This window comes from Desmodus rotundus, chromosome 1 (assembly GCF_022682495.2).
Source record: "Desmodus rotundus isolate HL8 chromosome 1, HLdesRot8A.1, whole genome shotgun sequence".
In the NCBI taxonomy this organism is placed as follows: Eukaryota; Metazoa; Chordata; class Mammalia; order Chiroptera; family Phyllostomidae; genus Desmodus; species Desmodus rotundus.
The window spans coordinates 26,547,733-26,566,548 of record NC_071387.1 but is presented as its reverse complement, the minus strand read 5'-3'; the positions used below and the strand labels follow the sequence as shown (position 1 = coordinate 26,566,548).

Sequence of the window (18,816 nt, the reverse complement as noted above, 5' to 3'; positions counted from 1 at the left end):
GAACTTTGCTGTCAAATTACCACTGCTGGATGTACCTTCTTTCTGAGATCTGGGGTGCCTTTTGGCCTGTGGCCATCACCATGTCACCCACACCAGCAGCAGGAAGTCTGTTCAGGTGTCCCTTGACCCCCTTCACAGAGGTGATACACAGATTTTGGGGTCCTGTGTTGTCAGCACAGTCGATCACAGCTCCTATCTAAAGATCCCAGGGAAATCTGGAATTTCGCACCGAGGACCCACCACGTCCTCGCCTCGACATCCTGAACTCTGGAAAGGGACAAAAAGGACCATTTATTCTTGTCCCACTGTTCCAAGCCACTCTCTATATCCTGAACAATCTTTTGTAAAAGCAAATCAGGGCGTAGCAGTTTTCTTCTTAAAACCTTTTAATAGTTTACTAGTATTCTTAGAGAACTAATTCCAAACTTTTTAAAATGGCCTATTTGGCCCTGTATCACCTGGGACCTTTCTTCTCCAGCCTCATTCCTGTCCCATTGCCGGTGCTCTTCGCATTTCAGCCACATGGCCACACTTTGTCTTATTTCAGGTACTTCCCATGTGCTGTCCCCCTTGGCCAGCGATCCAGTTCCCACCACCCTCTCAACCCCTTCGCAACCCCTTTGGTGAACAAAATAGGCACGGAGTTGTGAAACTTACATTCTGGCAACTAGAAAAATATAATAAAATAAATATAATGAGTCATAAAGTATCTTGGATCACAAGAGGTATAGGTAAAAGAAACATGTAGAGTAAGATCAGAAATGCTAGATGAGGGAAGCAGGTTGTGATATTAAAGAGAATGGTCAGCGTATCTCCATACCATGTGCAAATTAATTCAAGAAGTGCTATGATAAACATAAAAACTATAACTATAAAGCTCTAATTTTGTATAAAGCTGGCATGGAATAGTAAGCTCCATGCATGTTTATCAAACAGACGAGTGGGCCATATTGCCATTATTATTATTATACTCACTCAAAATTCTAAGTTTGCCTCCATCACAGAATACATGCAATCCTCCCGTGATTGCACAGCTGCACAGGCAAAGCCAGGCTGGCACAAGTGTTGTCGGAACCCTTCTCTGAAGCCACTCATGGAGAAAGGGAATTTCTCTCACTTCTTTTTCCTATCTCTTGTGAGACCCCAGGAGTACCCAGCAGAGCTAATTAATTAATCTATCATGAGGACACAGGGACTTCCTGGCAGGGATTCCTGAGGGAGCCCAAGGACCAGGAATCTAATGACTAAAACAAACCTACTCTGTTCCAGAGAGTTGACATGAGGATAGATTGGTATCTCAACTCATGGCTCCGCTCCTCTCCTCTCTCCTCTCTTCTCTCCTCTCCTCCTTTCTCCTCTCCTCTCTCCTCTCCTTTCTTCTCTCTTCTCCTCTCCTCCTTTCTCCTCTCCTCTCCTTTCTTCTCTCTTCTCCTCTCCTCCTTTCTCCTCTCCTCTCTCCTCTCCTTTCTTCTCTCTTCTCCTCTCCTCCTTTCTCCTCTCCTCTCCTTTATTCTCTTCTCTCCTCTCCTCTCCTCTCCACTGTTCTTCTCTCTTCTCCTCCCTTCTCCTCTTTTCTCCTCTCTTCTCAAAAACAAACAACTTGGCTCCTGGGCAGCTTAGCTTTAAATTGGAAAATGCAGCCTTGCCTGGCAGAATGACAGTATCACAGCCTCCCCACTGCGCAGAACAGCTTGTGAAATGCATCCCTGAAGGCAAGGCCATAAAAGGCTGTCTAATATCCTGGAACCACCACCCGCTAAAGGACCTCCTGTACATTTTCTTTAGAATTCTACTCTATGGATGTGTTTCTTCTCCAGCGATTTCTCACCCTCTATTGATCTTTTGTTTGTGTGTGTGTGGTTTTTTCCCCTCTCCACTTAATTAGTGATCCCATCTCTTGGGTCATTAGAAACAACCGTGGCCCTGGAGATGAGGACCAGATGAGGTTTCAAAGGGAAATGTAGAAGAGCCAATGACTAAGAAGTCTGAAAAGGCAGACTGGCCCCTCTGACCTTAATAAGATAAATTCCCTTTCTAGGCTGTTTCAGAGGGGCCAGGTTTAATCAGGGGCTCTCCTCTATCACTTCTCTCCACTTGTCTCAAAAATACAAAAACTGGATTGAAGCCAGCTGCTGCATGGGTCTAATCACTTCTCACCTAGATGATAGTGGTCCTCAATAAGTCTCCCTAACTCCAGTACTCACCTACCACCACCGGTCTGACATTCGTAAGCCAAAGGAAAGGAGGAGAATCTTTACCTTTAATCTGCTTAGTGCTACAGCATAGATCATGGTGACGACATCATTGTAAAGTTTGTTGTTGATAACTGCAGTCACTTTGGAAATTATATTTGGAATTTTATGATCAGAGCCAGATGCAAGAGAATGCAAATACTCAAGTATGTTTAAGGATCACATTCACTGCTTTTCAACTGAGAGCAATGGCGGCATATTCTCTGCCTATTTTCTCCCCAGACTTGAAGCTGAGCACAACTTTCCTTGGAACTTACCTGGTGTCTGTGCCCTTCTGGGGCAGGTGCGTGCATGCGTGTCCCTGTGTCCTGTGTCTTATGTGTTGTTCTTGTTCTTGCTTCAGGGCATCAAGGTTTCAGTTTAACCGAGCACCACAACCTCATTTCCTCCCAGCCTTTGATTTTATGGAAGGAAACCTTAACTATGTTTTAATTCAGAAAAGCTCTTTGTGCCCTGCTACTTCTTCCAGTTGTGGCTTTTTTCTCCTGGTAGAAAATTAGGGGTAACCAATATCAACAATTTAAAAAATGGGACAATGCTCTGCCTGTCTGGGCATGTTTTCCCTATTAAGCACTTCTCCTGGTGGTGGCCCATAGGATGATCTCAGGTACGTCTTCCCATCAGCCATTTAGACAACAGCATGCTCTCGGTTTGCTTCCCAGCATCAGGCCATCTGCTGACCTTTGCGTTGAGCAGCATTGTTCTGCTCTGTGTTGCTTTGAAAAGACTAGTCTCTAACAGAGAAAGCTTACTTTTAAGTAGACTTAGATATTTTTTCCCCACTTTACTTTAGCTTCCGTTATGTTTAATAAAGGAACATATCTTTTAAAACAGCAATCTAAACTTTATTTTTAACAATCAAAAAGAACCAGAGGTAGAATTCAGTGGAATAATTTCACCTTTCAATTTTACATTCTGAAATTTGTTCTGGTTTACATTTTGATTTCTAGGCCTTCCTAACACTTTATTTTTCATTGTTGTTTGGGTCCAAAGTACAGTGGATCTTACCTGGCTGGAGTAAGCAGAAAGGACTGACCCAAGACCTAGATTAGGACTGGGCTGGGATCTAAGGAACTGACCCACCCAGGGCAAGTGTGATATGGAACAATGGAGCTAAGCAGATTAAGCTCAATGTTAGTGCCAACATCTGTCACCTGCTCTGTGCTGGGTACCATGCAAGGTGCTAAGATTACAGTGCTGAGCAAGATAAACATGACCCTGGCCACGTGGAGCAAAGCTGCCTGCCATTCTAGAAAAGGAACAGATATTGAGCGATTACACAATAAACATTATGAAGGAGGATGATGAAGTTATATAATGGAGAGATAGGAACTAGTCAGGCAGTTAAGGAAACTTTCCCACTGAAAACGGTGTTTAACTGCAGACCTGAAGGAGGGGCAGACATTTGCTAGGCAAATACGGAGGCAGGAAGAGTACGCAAGGAGGCGCAAGCGAGAGGGCCCGGATGTGACGAAGAGCTTGGCATGTTGCACAAACTCAGTGACTGGCTGAAATACAGGAAGATTGGGAGTGGGCAGGGGGTGGTGATTGCCATGAAATGAGACTGGGGAGGTTTAAGAGGGTCAAAAATTATCGCAAGCTTAGACATTAGCCAGGTGACATTCTGTCTCAGTTCTGAGAGACCCAGCAGCAGGGACCCAGACATCAAGTAATACTCAAGTGACAAGACAAGAGGCAAAATGGCCATCTCGCAGACTGTCTGGTCAGGCTCAGGGCAGAAGTGTGAGCCAGGCATGCTCTGTGCTGGAAGGACTCCCAGAGGTAAATGGGAAAGCTGAACCTTAGTCTCTGAGTGAGGTCCAGACAGCAGTGCAGGCTCAGTGGGAGACTGGGGTTTTATGAGAGGGGTTCATTAGACTTAATCAGTAGGGACAAAGCTACTGACTGGTCACAAGGACCAGGATGGGAGCCCTGAGGGAACCAGCAATGATTCTTGGCTCTAAAAAGCCACTCACGAACAAGGTAGGAGCCCAGGTATCCTCACAGGGCCCTGGGTCCTGTGTATGTTGTGGAGATTTGACTCAATTCTGGATTTCCCTGGATTGTGGGTTTTATGCCCTTTATATCTCACTGCCTTAATGTGGGCTAGTTCAAGGACCGGACCATGGATTTAGCTATGAGACACTGTGGAGGGGGACAGATTAGAGTAAAAAGGAGTGCCAATGCCACCCTCCTATCAGACATGGGTTTCACATTGTCATTCTTTACAAGCTTTGAAAAGCATCTCTAAAACTTAACAAAGCCATGTATTTCTCTTGAAAGCCTCAGTAGCACCGTCGTAAATCCCATGCCATCTCATGATGAAATCTGTTTTGTACTCATCTACAATCCCATTTAATTTGTTCTTATCCCTTAATGTCTTTGTTGCTTTAAAAAAAAAAAAAGGGATTTCCAGTGTCAGAGAAATTAAACGCAAACCGTGATCCTGCTTAGAGATAATGTGCTGAATAGAAATGATCCAGAACAGTGAGGGGTGCTCCGTGTCACGCAGGAGGTGACTGCCTGGTTCACCTGTGCTAACGATGGATTTGGGGGTTCTGGATAACTCATTACATATTTTTAATATATTTTATTTTACATAAAATGTAACTCTCACAACTCAGTTTTTCTTACCTTTTAATTTTCCCTTTTCTACTGAAATCCCCTACCTCCACCTTACCACCAAATAAGACTTGGGTCACGTAGAAATTAAGCTTCATTGTTTCCCCATTCTAGGCATCATCTCATTTCAATCTTACACCACCTAATTCTGAAGCATGGACTTATAGAAAGTTTTACCATGGTGAATGTTGTAAAACTCATGTCAAAGGCATTTTGACATGGCCTGAGGACAGATTGTGTTGTCACATTTTTCTCCCAGAGTCCCCTGACACCAGGGAAAAGTGCAGTGCTTGGTGGCCCAGAATCTCAGTAAATACTCAGTATTCTGTATCAGATCAGATGGGGAGAAAAGAATACTCTGCAAGGAATACCGCTCATTGCCACTAGTGGTCCCTGTTGAGAACTATTTGCATGCTGGAGTTATTAATTAACCCACACTGAAGTCCTCTACCTTCTGTCTGGTGAGCCGGGATTGGTAGGAACAGAAAGTATTCTTGGCTCTGTGTGAGCCCTGACGATTATTCTCTCTGGCCCTTAGGTAGTTTCTTCCCGTGCTTGTCGGTACCGCGCTGAAGTCTCCATGGGACCCTCTGTGGAGCTGCCCAGCTCTGTGTGCAGGGTTCTCTGGTGCTCTGCCTTGTGAACACCAGTTGCTTGGCCTCCCCACATTCCCAGTTCTAGCTACTTGACTCAGGGAGACCACCGGCCACCTTTCTGAGTTCCCCCTCTCTGTGTGTGGCCCGGAGACTCTCTCCAGGCAGTAAACCAGGGCGGTCACAGGGCTCACTTCTTTTAGTTCCCATCTTTAGGGATCGCTGCCCTTCATTGCCTCAAGTGTTATCTGTATTTTCAGTTGTGTCAGGCGTGAAATCCAGTCATAGTCATTTCCTCCTGGCTGGAAGCAAAATCCCTCTAGGACTATTTTAAGGTTGTTTAAGGTTGTTTTATGTGCTGGCTTTTTGAGGCTCTGTTTCATATGATAATCAACACATAAAGAGTAATCTAATAGTAAATTTTTACTTTGTGGCAAAATGAAAATTTAAAACTTTTTTCTTGAAGTTATTATTTTTTTTCTGTGTCACTAATTTAATTTACAATCATTTTAGTTTCCCTGGAAAGGAATTTTTAGAATTAAGAAAATTTTACCTACAAGTCATTTTCAAGTTAATTAAATTGTTATGGACACTTAATTTAGTAATGAATGGAGTTGTGAAAATCTGACATTTTTTAGGTATATACTTACATATTTATTCATTTGGTTTTGCATAGTTTGGGTGCCTTTCTGTTCACTTCCTTTATTTTCATAGGCTCTTAAATAGCTCACGGGCCCTGGAGACTGGGCCTGTGTAGTACCTAACGTATAAAACATCCCTGCTTTCCTTTGGAGTTCAGACTGGTAGTAACCACCGCTTACAGGAGCTTTGGTATGACCCCAATAATGGTCTCTGAACTTGAGATGCCCTTCACTTCCCCAAATGTCAGTAAGGCACCTCAGTAATTTTCAATAATTTTCTCTTTGGCACCAAGCCAGAAGAGGTTTGTCCTGTTTGGCTCAACTGTGACCTTATCCCAGGTGGAGCAAGTTCATCACCAGCTCAAAGTTTCTCATGTTCTAGGGGCTCAGCTCTCTGTCCTTCTAAATCAGTGGTTCTCCACCAGGGGCCATATGCAGCCCCTGTTGGCTCTCCCCCCTTGAAGGGGATCGCTGGCAGTGTCTGGGGACATTTTTAGTTGACACAACTCGGAGCAAAGGGGGTTGCTACTATTGGCATCTTGTGGGTAGATGTAACGAAACATTCAACAGTGTTCAGTGTAGCCCTGTAACTGGTATGGACTCCGTCACACATAATGTTAAAATTGATCAGAGAAAGTTTCAGTCAACACATCCGACGTTAGCATCTCAAAATGAAAAGGAAATGTATTCTCAAGTGTCATTCTGGAAAAGGCAAGGAAGGACTTAGTTAAAGGAAAAACAAGTTAGAAAACCTTAACATTAATGCATGACCTTTAAGAAAAGTACAGTTGGCCATTCTCAGGCACTCTGTATATCACAGCCCATAAAAACTGTTGGGAAGGACACAGGGAGGCGAGACAAACAACCCCGACACACGTTAAGTGTTCCTCTGCGTAGAGAATTGGGGATGAAGCGGAAAATTCTTTTTATCTGGCCTTGGAAGTTTCATAAAAATCTAAAATCTCAACTTTGTTGTTTTGTTTTTTAAAGAGGATCCAAAATTAAGTCAACTCCTAATAGAACATTTGCAGTTCAAAATAGGACAGAGGTCTCTGAAATGATGTGCTGCTGCGCAGATTCTCCATTCTCGTAAGCGGAGAGAATGTGTTATGTTGTCAGTGTTTTGTGTTTGGAACACGCACACACACGTGCACACCCAGGCGCAGGGCTGAAGGAACCAGCGAGGGGGATCAGTGACGCAGTAATCCCAAGTAGTTAATAGCCGTGTAGTGAAGGGAGCCAGGGCAAAGAGTGGTCACAGCAGGAAGTCAGAGGTTAGTGCCTGGGTACAAATGTCAGCAAGGGCAGAAACAAATAAGTACTCAAGTCGCAAACTGGGAGGATGGGGCGCCGAAAGAGGTGATCCATGCAGAATGGACACTACCAAATGTTTTGCAGCCGCAAATGTTTCAGGGCACGAGGGCAGTCTGCTGGGTTGAGACACCATGAAGCACCAGGCAATTAGAATTCTGCTGATTACGGCTATGCGGACAGGGCTCCCTATCTGGTCATTTGGTCTCTAAGGCTGTTCATGGCTGGTATATATTATTTTCTTTTCCCTGGAATTTTTCCCTGGAATATTATTTTCTTGACTTGACTGTTGTAGATCACTATTTTGCATTGTTTGTATACAGCTTGCTTATCTACAGGGTTGCTGATTTTTTATGTGAATAGTTAAGGGACTGCTAAACATATGGTCTTACACCATGCTACGTATTTCTGTTTCAGCCTGGACAGTTGCAGACGGTGCAGCCGTGCTACATGGTGTAAGAAATGGCTGTAGGAAACAACACTCAGCGAAGTTATTCCATCATCCCGTGTTTTATATTTGTGGAGGTATGTGTATTTTTTTTACCTTTATGGACAAGTTGGAATAATAGTAGCAATTTTTATGCTGAGAATTTGGATTATAATTATTTAATCTTGTGATTGATAATTAAATTTTGATAGCCCAAATATAATTATTAGTGTAGCATTTAAATTAATTTGTTTTCAAAAAATCAATATCATGTTTCAGGAAGTCAATGAGCCAGACAGTTTACAGATGATGTTAGTTGATGGTCTTTTGCCTTGGAGCCCAAATAAAGAAAACAAAATCTTAGAGCTGACTATCTCCAGTAGGCGTTTTTCTTGAGTAGGGGCTTGGATACTGTGCAGTTTTCTTTGGTCACGCATGATTTTGTTGAGTTGCTCCAAGTTTGTACCAGCAAACAGTTTCTCCAGCATCTTTTTGGTTAAACTTCTTGCACCCCTTCCCCATTGTATCTCCCTCTCTGTGTGTTTGCTATGCAGGAAAAAAAGACATGGGAATTTTAAGGCATGTGGACTCCCATGATGCAAACAGAAAGCTATTGCAGGTTATCTCAAGATAAGATGTTCATTTCCCAGAGACGATGATAGTTCTGCCTTCTTAACAGTTTGGACATCTAATGGGCTGTTTGTTTTTAATCCTAAAGCTCAGGTTTCAAATATGACAATGTAAAAAGCTGAAAAATAACTCTCCATTTCCTTTCTGGGAAACTGCCTGGGTAGTTGTAGCAGGTTCTTGTGTTGTGGGATCTTTGTAGCTGAGTGTGACAGGAACATGGATGCTGGCTTATTTAATACCCATGTAAAAGCAGACATTTGGGTTAAGCCCCTATTTACATTAGCAAGAGTAAACTTTCAGTACACTTTTGTTTAAGCCCATCCTACAAATCAATGTGACAAGTGCTTTCATCTTCTATCTCTTGAAATAACTTCAACTGTTTATATAGTCAGTTGGATAATTTTGAGCGTTTTGATTTTTGGCCAATAATATATGTGTTTGGCTGATCCGTGGGTTTCACCTTATAGTCACCCCTTAGTAGTTTAGATGAACAGAAATTACTTGATGATTTACTTTCTGGTGGTATTTGTGAACCTGTTTGTATTGCAGAGTCAGGTGGAAATAGGAAATTAGAGTGGGGTATTAATATGAGTCAAGTCACAGATAGACTCAAGCATCTCTTGCCATAAGCACACATTTTGAATACTCTTCCTTTAACTTGCTATATAAGAACTAGGGTAACTCTGTTCAGAGAATAACTATACATCCTGTATATTGTGGGTTCTAGTTACTATGATCCATATTGAAGTTGTAATGGAGGAAAGGAGCCCTTTCTCCTGCTGCTCATGCAGGAAAGGGCAGAAGGCTATAGCATTACTTTTCAATGTTAAAACTTTCTTCTGTTAGAAGACAAATAAATTTTTAAAGTGAGCTGGGGGAAATTTGGGAATAAGTCATCCATCATCAACTTTATCCTCCCAAAAGCGATTTTATTTGACATTTTCTTAATCAAACAGGAACCAAACCTCAAAGTAAGAGGTTTAATTTATTGCTGGCAGCTATATCTCTGATGATTTTGAGCCCGCTAATGTTTGAATGATGAGCTTCACTGGAAGAGCAGGCAACACGAGATATAAACCAGTTTTTCTGTGCCTTTACCTGACACAAACATAAATATAAGTCTAAAAATCTGGGAGAGAAAATGCAGTTCATTCTTTTTCTTGCTGTATTGTGCTTCATTTGCATGGAAATTTAAGATGCATCAGTGATTTCTCTCAGAAACTAGCAGGAGAAAGAAAAAAAGGAAGTAGAATAAAGTAGAAAGTGAGAGAGGAGGAGGTGAATCTCAAAGTGGCTCATATGATTCCCATGTATTTAATTAATTGCTTATTGTTTCTCCACATTATCCCAGGTGTTCTGATATAACCAATGTATCAGAAAATCTGGTCAGAAATTACTTGGTTAAAAATGTCAATTTGATCAATAAATATTTTTTCACTGTTATTTTTAATTTTGAAAGAATTCTAACAGAGAAAATAATACAACAGACATCCCTGACCCAACTACCAAAACCAAATCTTAAAATTTTGCCATATAATTCATCAAATTTTTTTTCAAGGAAATAAAATGTTATAGCTATGGCTAATGTCCTACTGTGCTGGACCCAGAAGTAACTAAATGTGAAGTTAGAGGCTTCATTCCTCTGCATGATTTTTATGTATATTTCCAAATTTTTCTACATGTGTATATATGCATAATTAATATTTCAGAGAGATTTTAAATAAATGATACCATACTGAACTTTTCTTCCTTTTTCTTTTTTGCAACTTGCCTTTTCATTCAAAATTGTTTCTGAGATTTATCCAGATTGTCAATTACTCATTTTAATTGTTGCATTTTTTCCTATTGAGTGAATACACCTACTGAGGGACAGTTGGGTTAATTCTTTTTTATTTGTTTTCCTATTTTTTCACTTTTACAAGTTTATTGTTTCTTAAAACTTTTTGCAGAAAATATTCTTATTTTTGTCTTCATGTGCATGTGTCCAAGAGCTTCCCTTGCACTGACACCTAGGGTTGAATTGCTGGGGTATAATTACATTTTCTAGTTGTTTGTTGCTGCATTATAGGAAGAGTGTTGATATTTTTAAATCAGTTTTCTTGAAAAAATTTGTTAAACTATGAGTATGTCTGTAATTTTGTTAGATTTTCTTTTCAGTTAGTTACATCATTTGCAGGTAGTAGCAGATTTGTTTCTTCTTTTCTGATTGTGATGACTTCAATTTGCTTTTCTTGTCTTATTGTTTCGGTTAAGACCTCTAGTATTATACTTGATAGAAGCAGTGGTAGAAGACATCCTTTCCTTGTTGCTGACTTTAAATAAGTGTGGACTTTAACTTATTTTTCTGTTCTCGTCCTGCTACATTAGATGCCTTAATTTGTTTTAGTTCTCCATCGTGTTATAACTTTTAGATTATATTTCTATTCTTTCAAAGCTTACTATTAAATTTTAACCTCAATTTTTTAAGTTTTTCTATTTAATCAGTAGCTCTATGCTTCTCAAACAATTGATGGTGTTCTTAGGTCACTTTGAGATCTTGGGTGTCATTCTTGATTTTTATATATTACTTAAATGTTTCATTTAATTTTTTTCAATCAGGGCTTTTTTGAATTTACCTACATATTCATCAGTTCTTTACTCAACATTGTTCCTTTTATTCCTCTCCTTCCTTCAGTGTTTAATTTCCTTGTAAAATTTATCCTTTAGTAGTTATTTCAGCAAGGGTCTAGTGAATTATAAACATTCTTAATATTTATCTGAAGTTGTCTTTATATTAATAGGTTGGCACTTAATTTTAGTTTGAAGAGTTTATTTTCCATCCTCAGAATTTTACAAGTTATCCCTTTTTCCTCTCTACTCCTCTAGACTTTATTGTTGCTGTGAAACTCTTCCCTCTAATTACTATAAGATTCTTTTTGTTTCCAGTTCCTTTTAAATTTTTCTCTCTCTCTTATCCTGCAGTTTCAGAATTTATACTTGTTAGGACTTGTTTTTCATCTTGAGTATGAAAAGCCCTGTTTCTACCAATTCTATAAAATTCTATAAAACTCTGTGTTCTCTTCAAACGTTCTCTCTCCTTCATTCTTTTTATTGTATTTTTCTGTAACATCTATTTGATATGTTTATTCTTCTCATTCTTTCTACATTCAGTGTCTCTTAACCCATCTTGTCTTTTTTAATTTCTAGAAGTTCTATACCTGTTTTTATGCTTATGGGTTTTTTTATGTTCCTTCAGATTATGCTGTTACCTAAAATTATTGGTGTTCTAATCCTCCTGAATGTTGTGTCTGCTGTCTCTAGCTTATGTGGGATTATTACCTTGCTTATTTTTATAATTTGTCTTTAGCTCATTTTTAGCAGAAGTTGCTTTTTCTGTAGGATTTGTGTGGGTGTTAAATTTTAAGAGTACATCTTCGAAGGGATTGTACATTCCTGTTTCTCATGGGCTCAGGCTTCTATACCCAGAACCCAAATGTACACATTCCCAAAGTATGATTAGTCCAAAGTCCACTTTCCTTGTAGTCTTCCTATGCTAGCAGGTGGATGTTTATAGAACTCATTTTCTCTAAAATGAAAAGCAAGCTTTCAGGAATTCTGGCTTTTACACAGGAGTCTCAGTTCCAACTCAAGTCCTCATGACCTATTTCCATGGACATTAAGGCCCAAATCCTGTTCCTGAGATTGACATTACCTCTTTCTCCGTTCCCACCTCGATCCACTGTGCCATCAGTTTATTCAGTTACTACTCTTATTTTAGTAACCTTTTTAACTCGGATCACCTGTGAATTAAACAGAAAGAATACAATGAAAGGCCACTAGCCATTGTTTGTAGATGCTGAAGCGGAATGTTTTCATGCCATTTTTGTCCCATGAATGCATTCATTCATTCAACACACACTTATTTACTACCTATTTTCCTCCAAGGCATTATGTGTTTTGCCCCTCTTGCAAACTCTACATACCAAATAGGCTTCTCACCAAGAATTTGGATCTCACCAAGTTTTTTTATAGAGCCAGGACTATTGAACCATGCTTGCAATGTGTGTGGGGGATGAAGAGTGGGTATGACAGATACCCAGGGCCCACAGCGGGGCACTGACATGCATTTTCTTGGTGATTTTAATTATAGTAGCACAGAATTTTGACTGAGGGATGTTTATCTATGGCACTTGGTGAGGAGAATAGATGCCAACTAGCCTTCTCAATTCAAAGTTGCTGACAAAGTAGGAGCCTGCTTGGGACCTACCCAAAAGTCTGAAATGGTACTGGAGAAAAGCTGTGTGACAAAGAAGCACGCAGCATGAAAGATCTCATGGTGATGACAAGTCAGGAGAGCACTGCTTGGCTAATCCTTGAATGTGACAAACCAAAATGAGAAGTTAAGATGTCACTGAAGAGAGAAAAATGTATAGATTTCAGAGAGCACCTATAGAAGATAAGGGGCTGAAAGAGAGGCAGTGAACAGTGGAGGACAACAGTCTGGATTAGAAGTAGGATATGTAAGGGACAATGCAGGTGATTCCAGAAACAAAGCCCTAGAATGGTAGATAGCATTCAGGAAAACGTCTCTTTTGTACATCTCCCAGTGTCAGCTAATCATTAAATGTGCCTTGTCCTGCTAGCCAGAGCCTCTTAAACAGAAAGCCATTGACAAGAGAATAATGACTGTAAGGACCAGAATAGGAAATGTCTATCTCTAAGGAGAAGGAAATCCAGAAGCACTAAAATTCCAGGAAGGTCCACAGCATTATTTCTGCCCAGCAGCTTCAGCTCTTCACTGATAGGGTTCTACCAGGGCAAGTGAAAATAGCAGACACCGAAGCAGACAGAAGCTAGAGAAGTCAGAAGGAGTAGGAAGAGCAGTGGGAAATTAACAATTTTTAATTGAACATGAGATCATCTACTTTTTCATTTCTGTTCCTTGAACTTAATAATATTAACATTTGGTGAGGATAAAGGGACTTAATACAAAATAGATGAAATTAAACATAGGGATCTAAATAATCAAATGTTCTCTCCATGGTAATTTTTTCATGATGTGACTTCTTTTTCTCTCCTTCCCTCCTTCCCTCTCTGCCTTTGTCTCGCCATGTATTTCTGATCCCCACTCCCCTATTCCCTCCTTTCTCTTTTCCTCTCTGTCATTTCAGCACCTCTCTCCTACCTGAGGACCTACAGGAGGAGGACTTCCCTGGGGGAAAACACACTCAATTTGTGGTTGAAGTATGACTTTTCCCCTAAAAATAAGAATATGAGCTGCTTCAAGTCTTTTAGACCTCCACAATCAGTAGCAGATAATGGTTTTTCAAAATGCTTAGGACTGAGATATCCCTTTGAAATATCTTCCCAAGTACCAGTAGATTCCTCTCAACAATTCCACTGCATTTTCTGTAAACTCATGAATCACTCAGTCAAGTCTCTTTCAAATATATCTGTGCTAACAGCAAAACTTTAAATAAAGCTTAGCTCCCTTGGAAGCCAATATTGAGTACCAGGAGTTTGGACATTATGAATGCAATTGTTTCTGGATGCGTACAGATGTGACAGTTTTATCATTTTGGCGGTTGCTTGTACCTGCAATTTTTATTGCCTGTTTTTGACAACTCATTTTTTCTCAGCTCGAACCTACAAGATGATTGCTATAAATCCCAGCCTGAAGATAAATAATCTCATGAAGTTCTGCAAGAATCTGATGGTTCTGAGTGTTTTTCTCTGCGGCCATAAGTTAAGGAATCCCACATCATCATTTTTAGAAACCGAGTACCGCCTCAATGCTTCTCTCATTTCGTGTGCCTCAGGTTATAAAAAAGAATGAGTGTTGGTCTTGTTTTCTGATCTTTACTTACAGGTGCTTAGATTTAGCAGCTGTGAGTGCCTTGTTCCTGAACTTTAGATGGTTACTGTCTTAGATTTTTATATTTAAGTTACATTGACAACTTTTTCTCCTTTATTTTTTTAAAAAACTCAGCTGGTTTTTGCCTAGGAGAATGTATCCAAATCTTATCCTCATGTATCATTGTGTAGAGTGAGAAAGTAACCTGATGTCAAAAGTCCTGTGTAGCGGTCGCCATCTATTGCTGCCGCACAGTAACTTCTTTGGACCTCAATTGCTTCATCTGTGAAATGGAAATAAAAACAACCTTCTGGTGGGCACTTTTGAGAAATAAATGAGGTAATGAACCTGAAAGTCCTTGTCAAGTCATATGTCTAATAAATATTAACAAAAAAATAATTAAAGATAGCAGCTCTTACCCAACAGAAAACAGATAAGAACAAAAACAACAAATGAAACAATCCAAACACACACACACACACACCCCAAAATCCTGACAGAGAGGGACAATGACAATTTAATCCCCAGATAAGCAGTACTGCTAGGTTTAGAGGAACAGTCTTTTTAGAATACATATTGAGGTGCTTTTGGATAAGATTTCAAAGAGCGATGAAAAATTTCTGGGTCTTCTAAATTGCAATGACAAATGCAAATTGTAAAGGACTTTCCCATTTTTTAATTCTTTAATCATTATTTTGACTAGTGTTTGTAATACTGGAGCAAAAGGACAATACCAGTATTTAGGTACCTATTTTTCATAGTATCAAAATGCCAGTGTTGATTTTTAAATGAGATACGGTTGCCATTACCCCTTATCCTTGTCCTCAGATGCTCTTCCACCCGAGTCCTCACTCCTCTGCTCTTCAGCACTGAGCCTGTCCGACTTCAATGTTTTGGGGTCAAGATCCCAGTTTAAACAAATTGTCATGGGTGGGGGTAGGGGAAAGAGAAGTTAGGACTAAGAAAATGGATCTGGCCCTGGAGAACACAGGATCGGGAGAGGAGGAAACAGCTCTGGAGGAAATCAGGTGGTTGGACTCCCAGGGAAGGACTGGGAGTTGGGCCTGAGGACCTTCCAATCCCTTGATTTTATAGTTCTGTCACATCCTCTTCCTGATTTCCAAAAATGGTCATGCTCTTCACTATGAAATGTCAGGGAAGGGTTTTGAATAGGCGGGGATGCGGTCAGGAAGAGAGCACCTTTGCTCCCGTCAACATTGTAATGACATATATAACTCTTTGCACACATCTCAAGATGTAAGTTATTCAGACTTCAGATTTGTTTTAAGTCCCCAAATAATGGTATCAGGCCATTAAATATCCCCAAATAATGGTATCATGCCATTAAATACACTATATTTGACATTTGCCTGGTATTCTCATATATAATTGGAATACTGAAAAACATCAACAGATAATATTGACCCTGGGCAAGAGGAATTTGTCTTCACTTTCAAATTTCAGATGAAGAAACGGAGGTACAGAGAAATTGTACTTACTCAAGGCCACAAAGCCAGTAGGTGGTAAAGCTGGGATTTTAATTTAACATAAATGCAAATCTTATGTTCCTTCCATTGCGCATGTGTAGGCCTAATGGTTGGCCTCACAGACACATTGAAGAAATGTACTTTCCCAGTGGAAAACTGACAGAATAAGGAAGTCCTTTTTGATACGTTCAGAAGTAAAAAACTTAACATATAATGTTGGAATATGACTTTCTTTTGTACAACCTGCCACTCTTTGCAACTTAGTTTTTTTTATTGTTATTCTATTGCAGTTGTCCCAATTTTCCCCCTTTGCCCTCCTCTGCTCAGCCCACCCCCCACTCCCACAGTTAATCCCCACACCATTGTCCTTGCCCATGGGCCATTCATACATGTAATCCAGGTAAATCTCAACTATCTGGAACTTTTTGGGAAATAGGACGTTTTGTTTCATGGAGATTCAGGTTAGCTAATAATCAGAAAACCCCTTTAACTTCAATAATTATTATTAAATAATATTCTTTTAAAAACATATTTTTAAGTGATCTCAAGTATACTCTATATGATAGAAAATAATATAATCACTCAAGTACTTACAAACTAGTCATACAAAATCCTAAAATTTTGACATTATTTGGTTCAGATTTAAAATAAATAATAATAAAACATAACTGATATGTGGGAGAGTTTTGCCCAGCAGAGTCCCCGAGTGGGCGTCATGGATGAGAATAAGTCTACCAAGACACAATTTGCTTGGGAAGGAAAGGTAGCCAACCTCTCAAAGGTGAAGGGCCTTGAGCCTGTTCCTCAATGGGCTTTTATTGGGTTCAATTTGCACAGGAATACAGGTGAAGTTCATCAATCATTATCAGGCAGTAATGATCAAACAATAGATAACATTCAAAGAACTATGAGGGCTTATTCTGAGTCAGGGTCAGTTCGCTTAAGGGCTATAAAACTTTGGGAAACAAACTCATTTCATGCTTGAACCTTTATGAGAAAATTGAGGGCATTCTTAGCAAAGCAGGTTTCACAGGATTTTATTCATTCTTTCTTAGGCCTGATCGCCCCAGTGAACCGCCCATTCCTGCCCAGGCTGCACTGCCCTCAGGCATTGTTTCAGGTTTAAGTCAGGTGGGGGAAGTAAGGCAGACAAGAGATTAGGAGACTTCTTACAGACAGAATGAGGACTCAGGCTATGTCAAAGCCAAGGGGTGAGGGGCCATCACCCCCTTTTTCTCTAGCCCCCCAAGTCCTTCCCTAATGGCCCCATCACGACTGTACCTGTCTTGGGTCATTCCTCCCTTGAGGAATCTTACCTGTCATTGGCTAACCAGTCATCTGCCAGGGGCCAAGCAGGGTAAAGTAAAGTGGGCAGAGGCGGCACCCCTGCCAGAAGGATAAGCTTTGTCTCCTTAGTGGCTTCATGGTTGCAAGGTCTTTTTACTCAGCCTCAGCCATGGGGGTTCACAGCTTCTGAAACCAGGCAGAGTGGTTCCCAACACTGATATAGTTTAGGCTCCCATGTACTCTCCCTTACAGGACCCCATTTTCCCCTCTGCCTGTCCAGACATAAACTGTAAGCTGAATTCAGTATACATACTCTTCTAAGATTTGAATAGTTCTCTAATATGTGTTAGTTAAGTTTGTGCCTTAGTAAGTTCAAACTGCTGAATGATTAAATTTCTTTTTTAATATTAAGGTATTTGAATATGGGTTGTGCTTACATGCTTGATGCAGATCCGGGCCGCGGGATCCATGTGTTGTGGCAGCAATGGACAAATTCACACGGACTACAGAAATCTGTGTAGAAAAAGGGACGGCATGGCCACTCTCTGAGTGAGAGAGAGGGCGAGAGGGCGAGAGGGCCAGAGAGAGCCCAACTGCTGCCTGGACAGGCTTTTATTGCTTTTCTGGGCACATTACCTCGAGGATGGTCCTTATTTACTATGTACAGGTCCGCTTTGGGTGGTTACCTTTTACAGAAAACAAAGGATAGGATGTTGCTAATTACATCAAAGAAGAAGGATATTTGCAAATGTAAAGGGAAAAGTGGTTGAACTGGTTACCCTCCGTACTTGGGAGGTTTAGCTCAGATTTTAGGAAGTTACTTTAAAGATATGTGGTAAGCACTTGCTGCCTCAATTCAGGGTGGGGGCGTTTTAGCAAAAGCAAGTTTCATAACAGCCTAGGTACAATGCAGGCCTGATTCCCCATGGGAGAACCTGTCCGTGGGCGTGGGTCCTGTGTGCCTGACCTCACACCCACTGGCTTTTCTGAGTGGAAACGGTTCCCTATACATGCTACTAAAGCTGTAGATATATAGGAGATTGGATCAAATGCATATACTGACCAAGGCTATATCTGGTAAATTGGTATTTTAAAATAATCCCAGCTAAGATGGACTCTGACAGTTAGTATGGGATAAATTTTGCCACAATAACAGACAGTACATAAAACTCAGTGGCTTACTACAACACACACTGATTTTTGACACTGCAAGTCCTGTGCAGGTTGGTAGGAGGTCTCTGCCCATCACAATTACCAGGGACCCATCTTGTCGGAGGCTCCATCTTAACATATTTCCATCTTCACTTTGGTAAAGTGAAGCAAACATGGAAACTCACAACACAGGCTCTTAAAGCTTCATCTGTAATTGATATAGGTTCCTCCCACATACACTTCATTAGCCAAAGCAACCAAAATATGGCCACGCCCAACTTCCAAGCGGGTAGGGAAGTACCCGTACTTTGCCGTGTATAGTACATGCCCACATTTTTGTGTGCATTATACATGGGATTACTATACCCATGATATGTAATCATTGTACCCGTGTATAAGGCACATCCTTATTTTTCCCTCAAAAATTTGGTGAAAAAAGAACACATTATACACAGCAAAATATGGTACACCCTACAAAATATCTAAGTGATATTGCCCTCTTGATTTTTCTCTTCCCATTAAAAATTAAGTCCTAAATCATTCAGATAATAACAGGTTTTACTTGGTCATGTTCTAACTAA

At 40.4% G+C, this 18,816-nt stretch overlaps 1 protein-coding gene across 2 annotated transcripts in view; it reads left to right on the top strand.

The window, feature by feature from the left end:
* Window positions 1-18,816, top strand: part of PLPPR1 (phospholipid phosphatase related 1) — a 229,977-nt gene that overhangs the window by 110,826 nt on the left and 100,335 nt on the right. For both annotated transcript variants that reach the window (XM_024560050.3, XM_045195309.2), the window contains one exon: window positions 7,837-7,944. In XM_024560050.3, coding sequence (XP_024415818.1) covers window positions 7,882-7,944 — 63 coding nt within the window. In that variant the 5' untranslated portion in view covers window positions 7,837-7,881. The remainder of the gene's footprint in view (window positions 1-7,836; window positions 7,945-18,816) is intronic.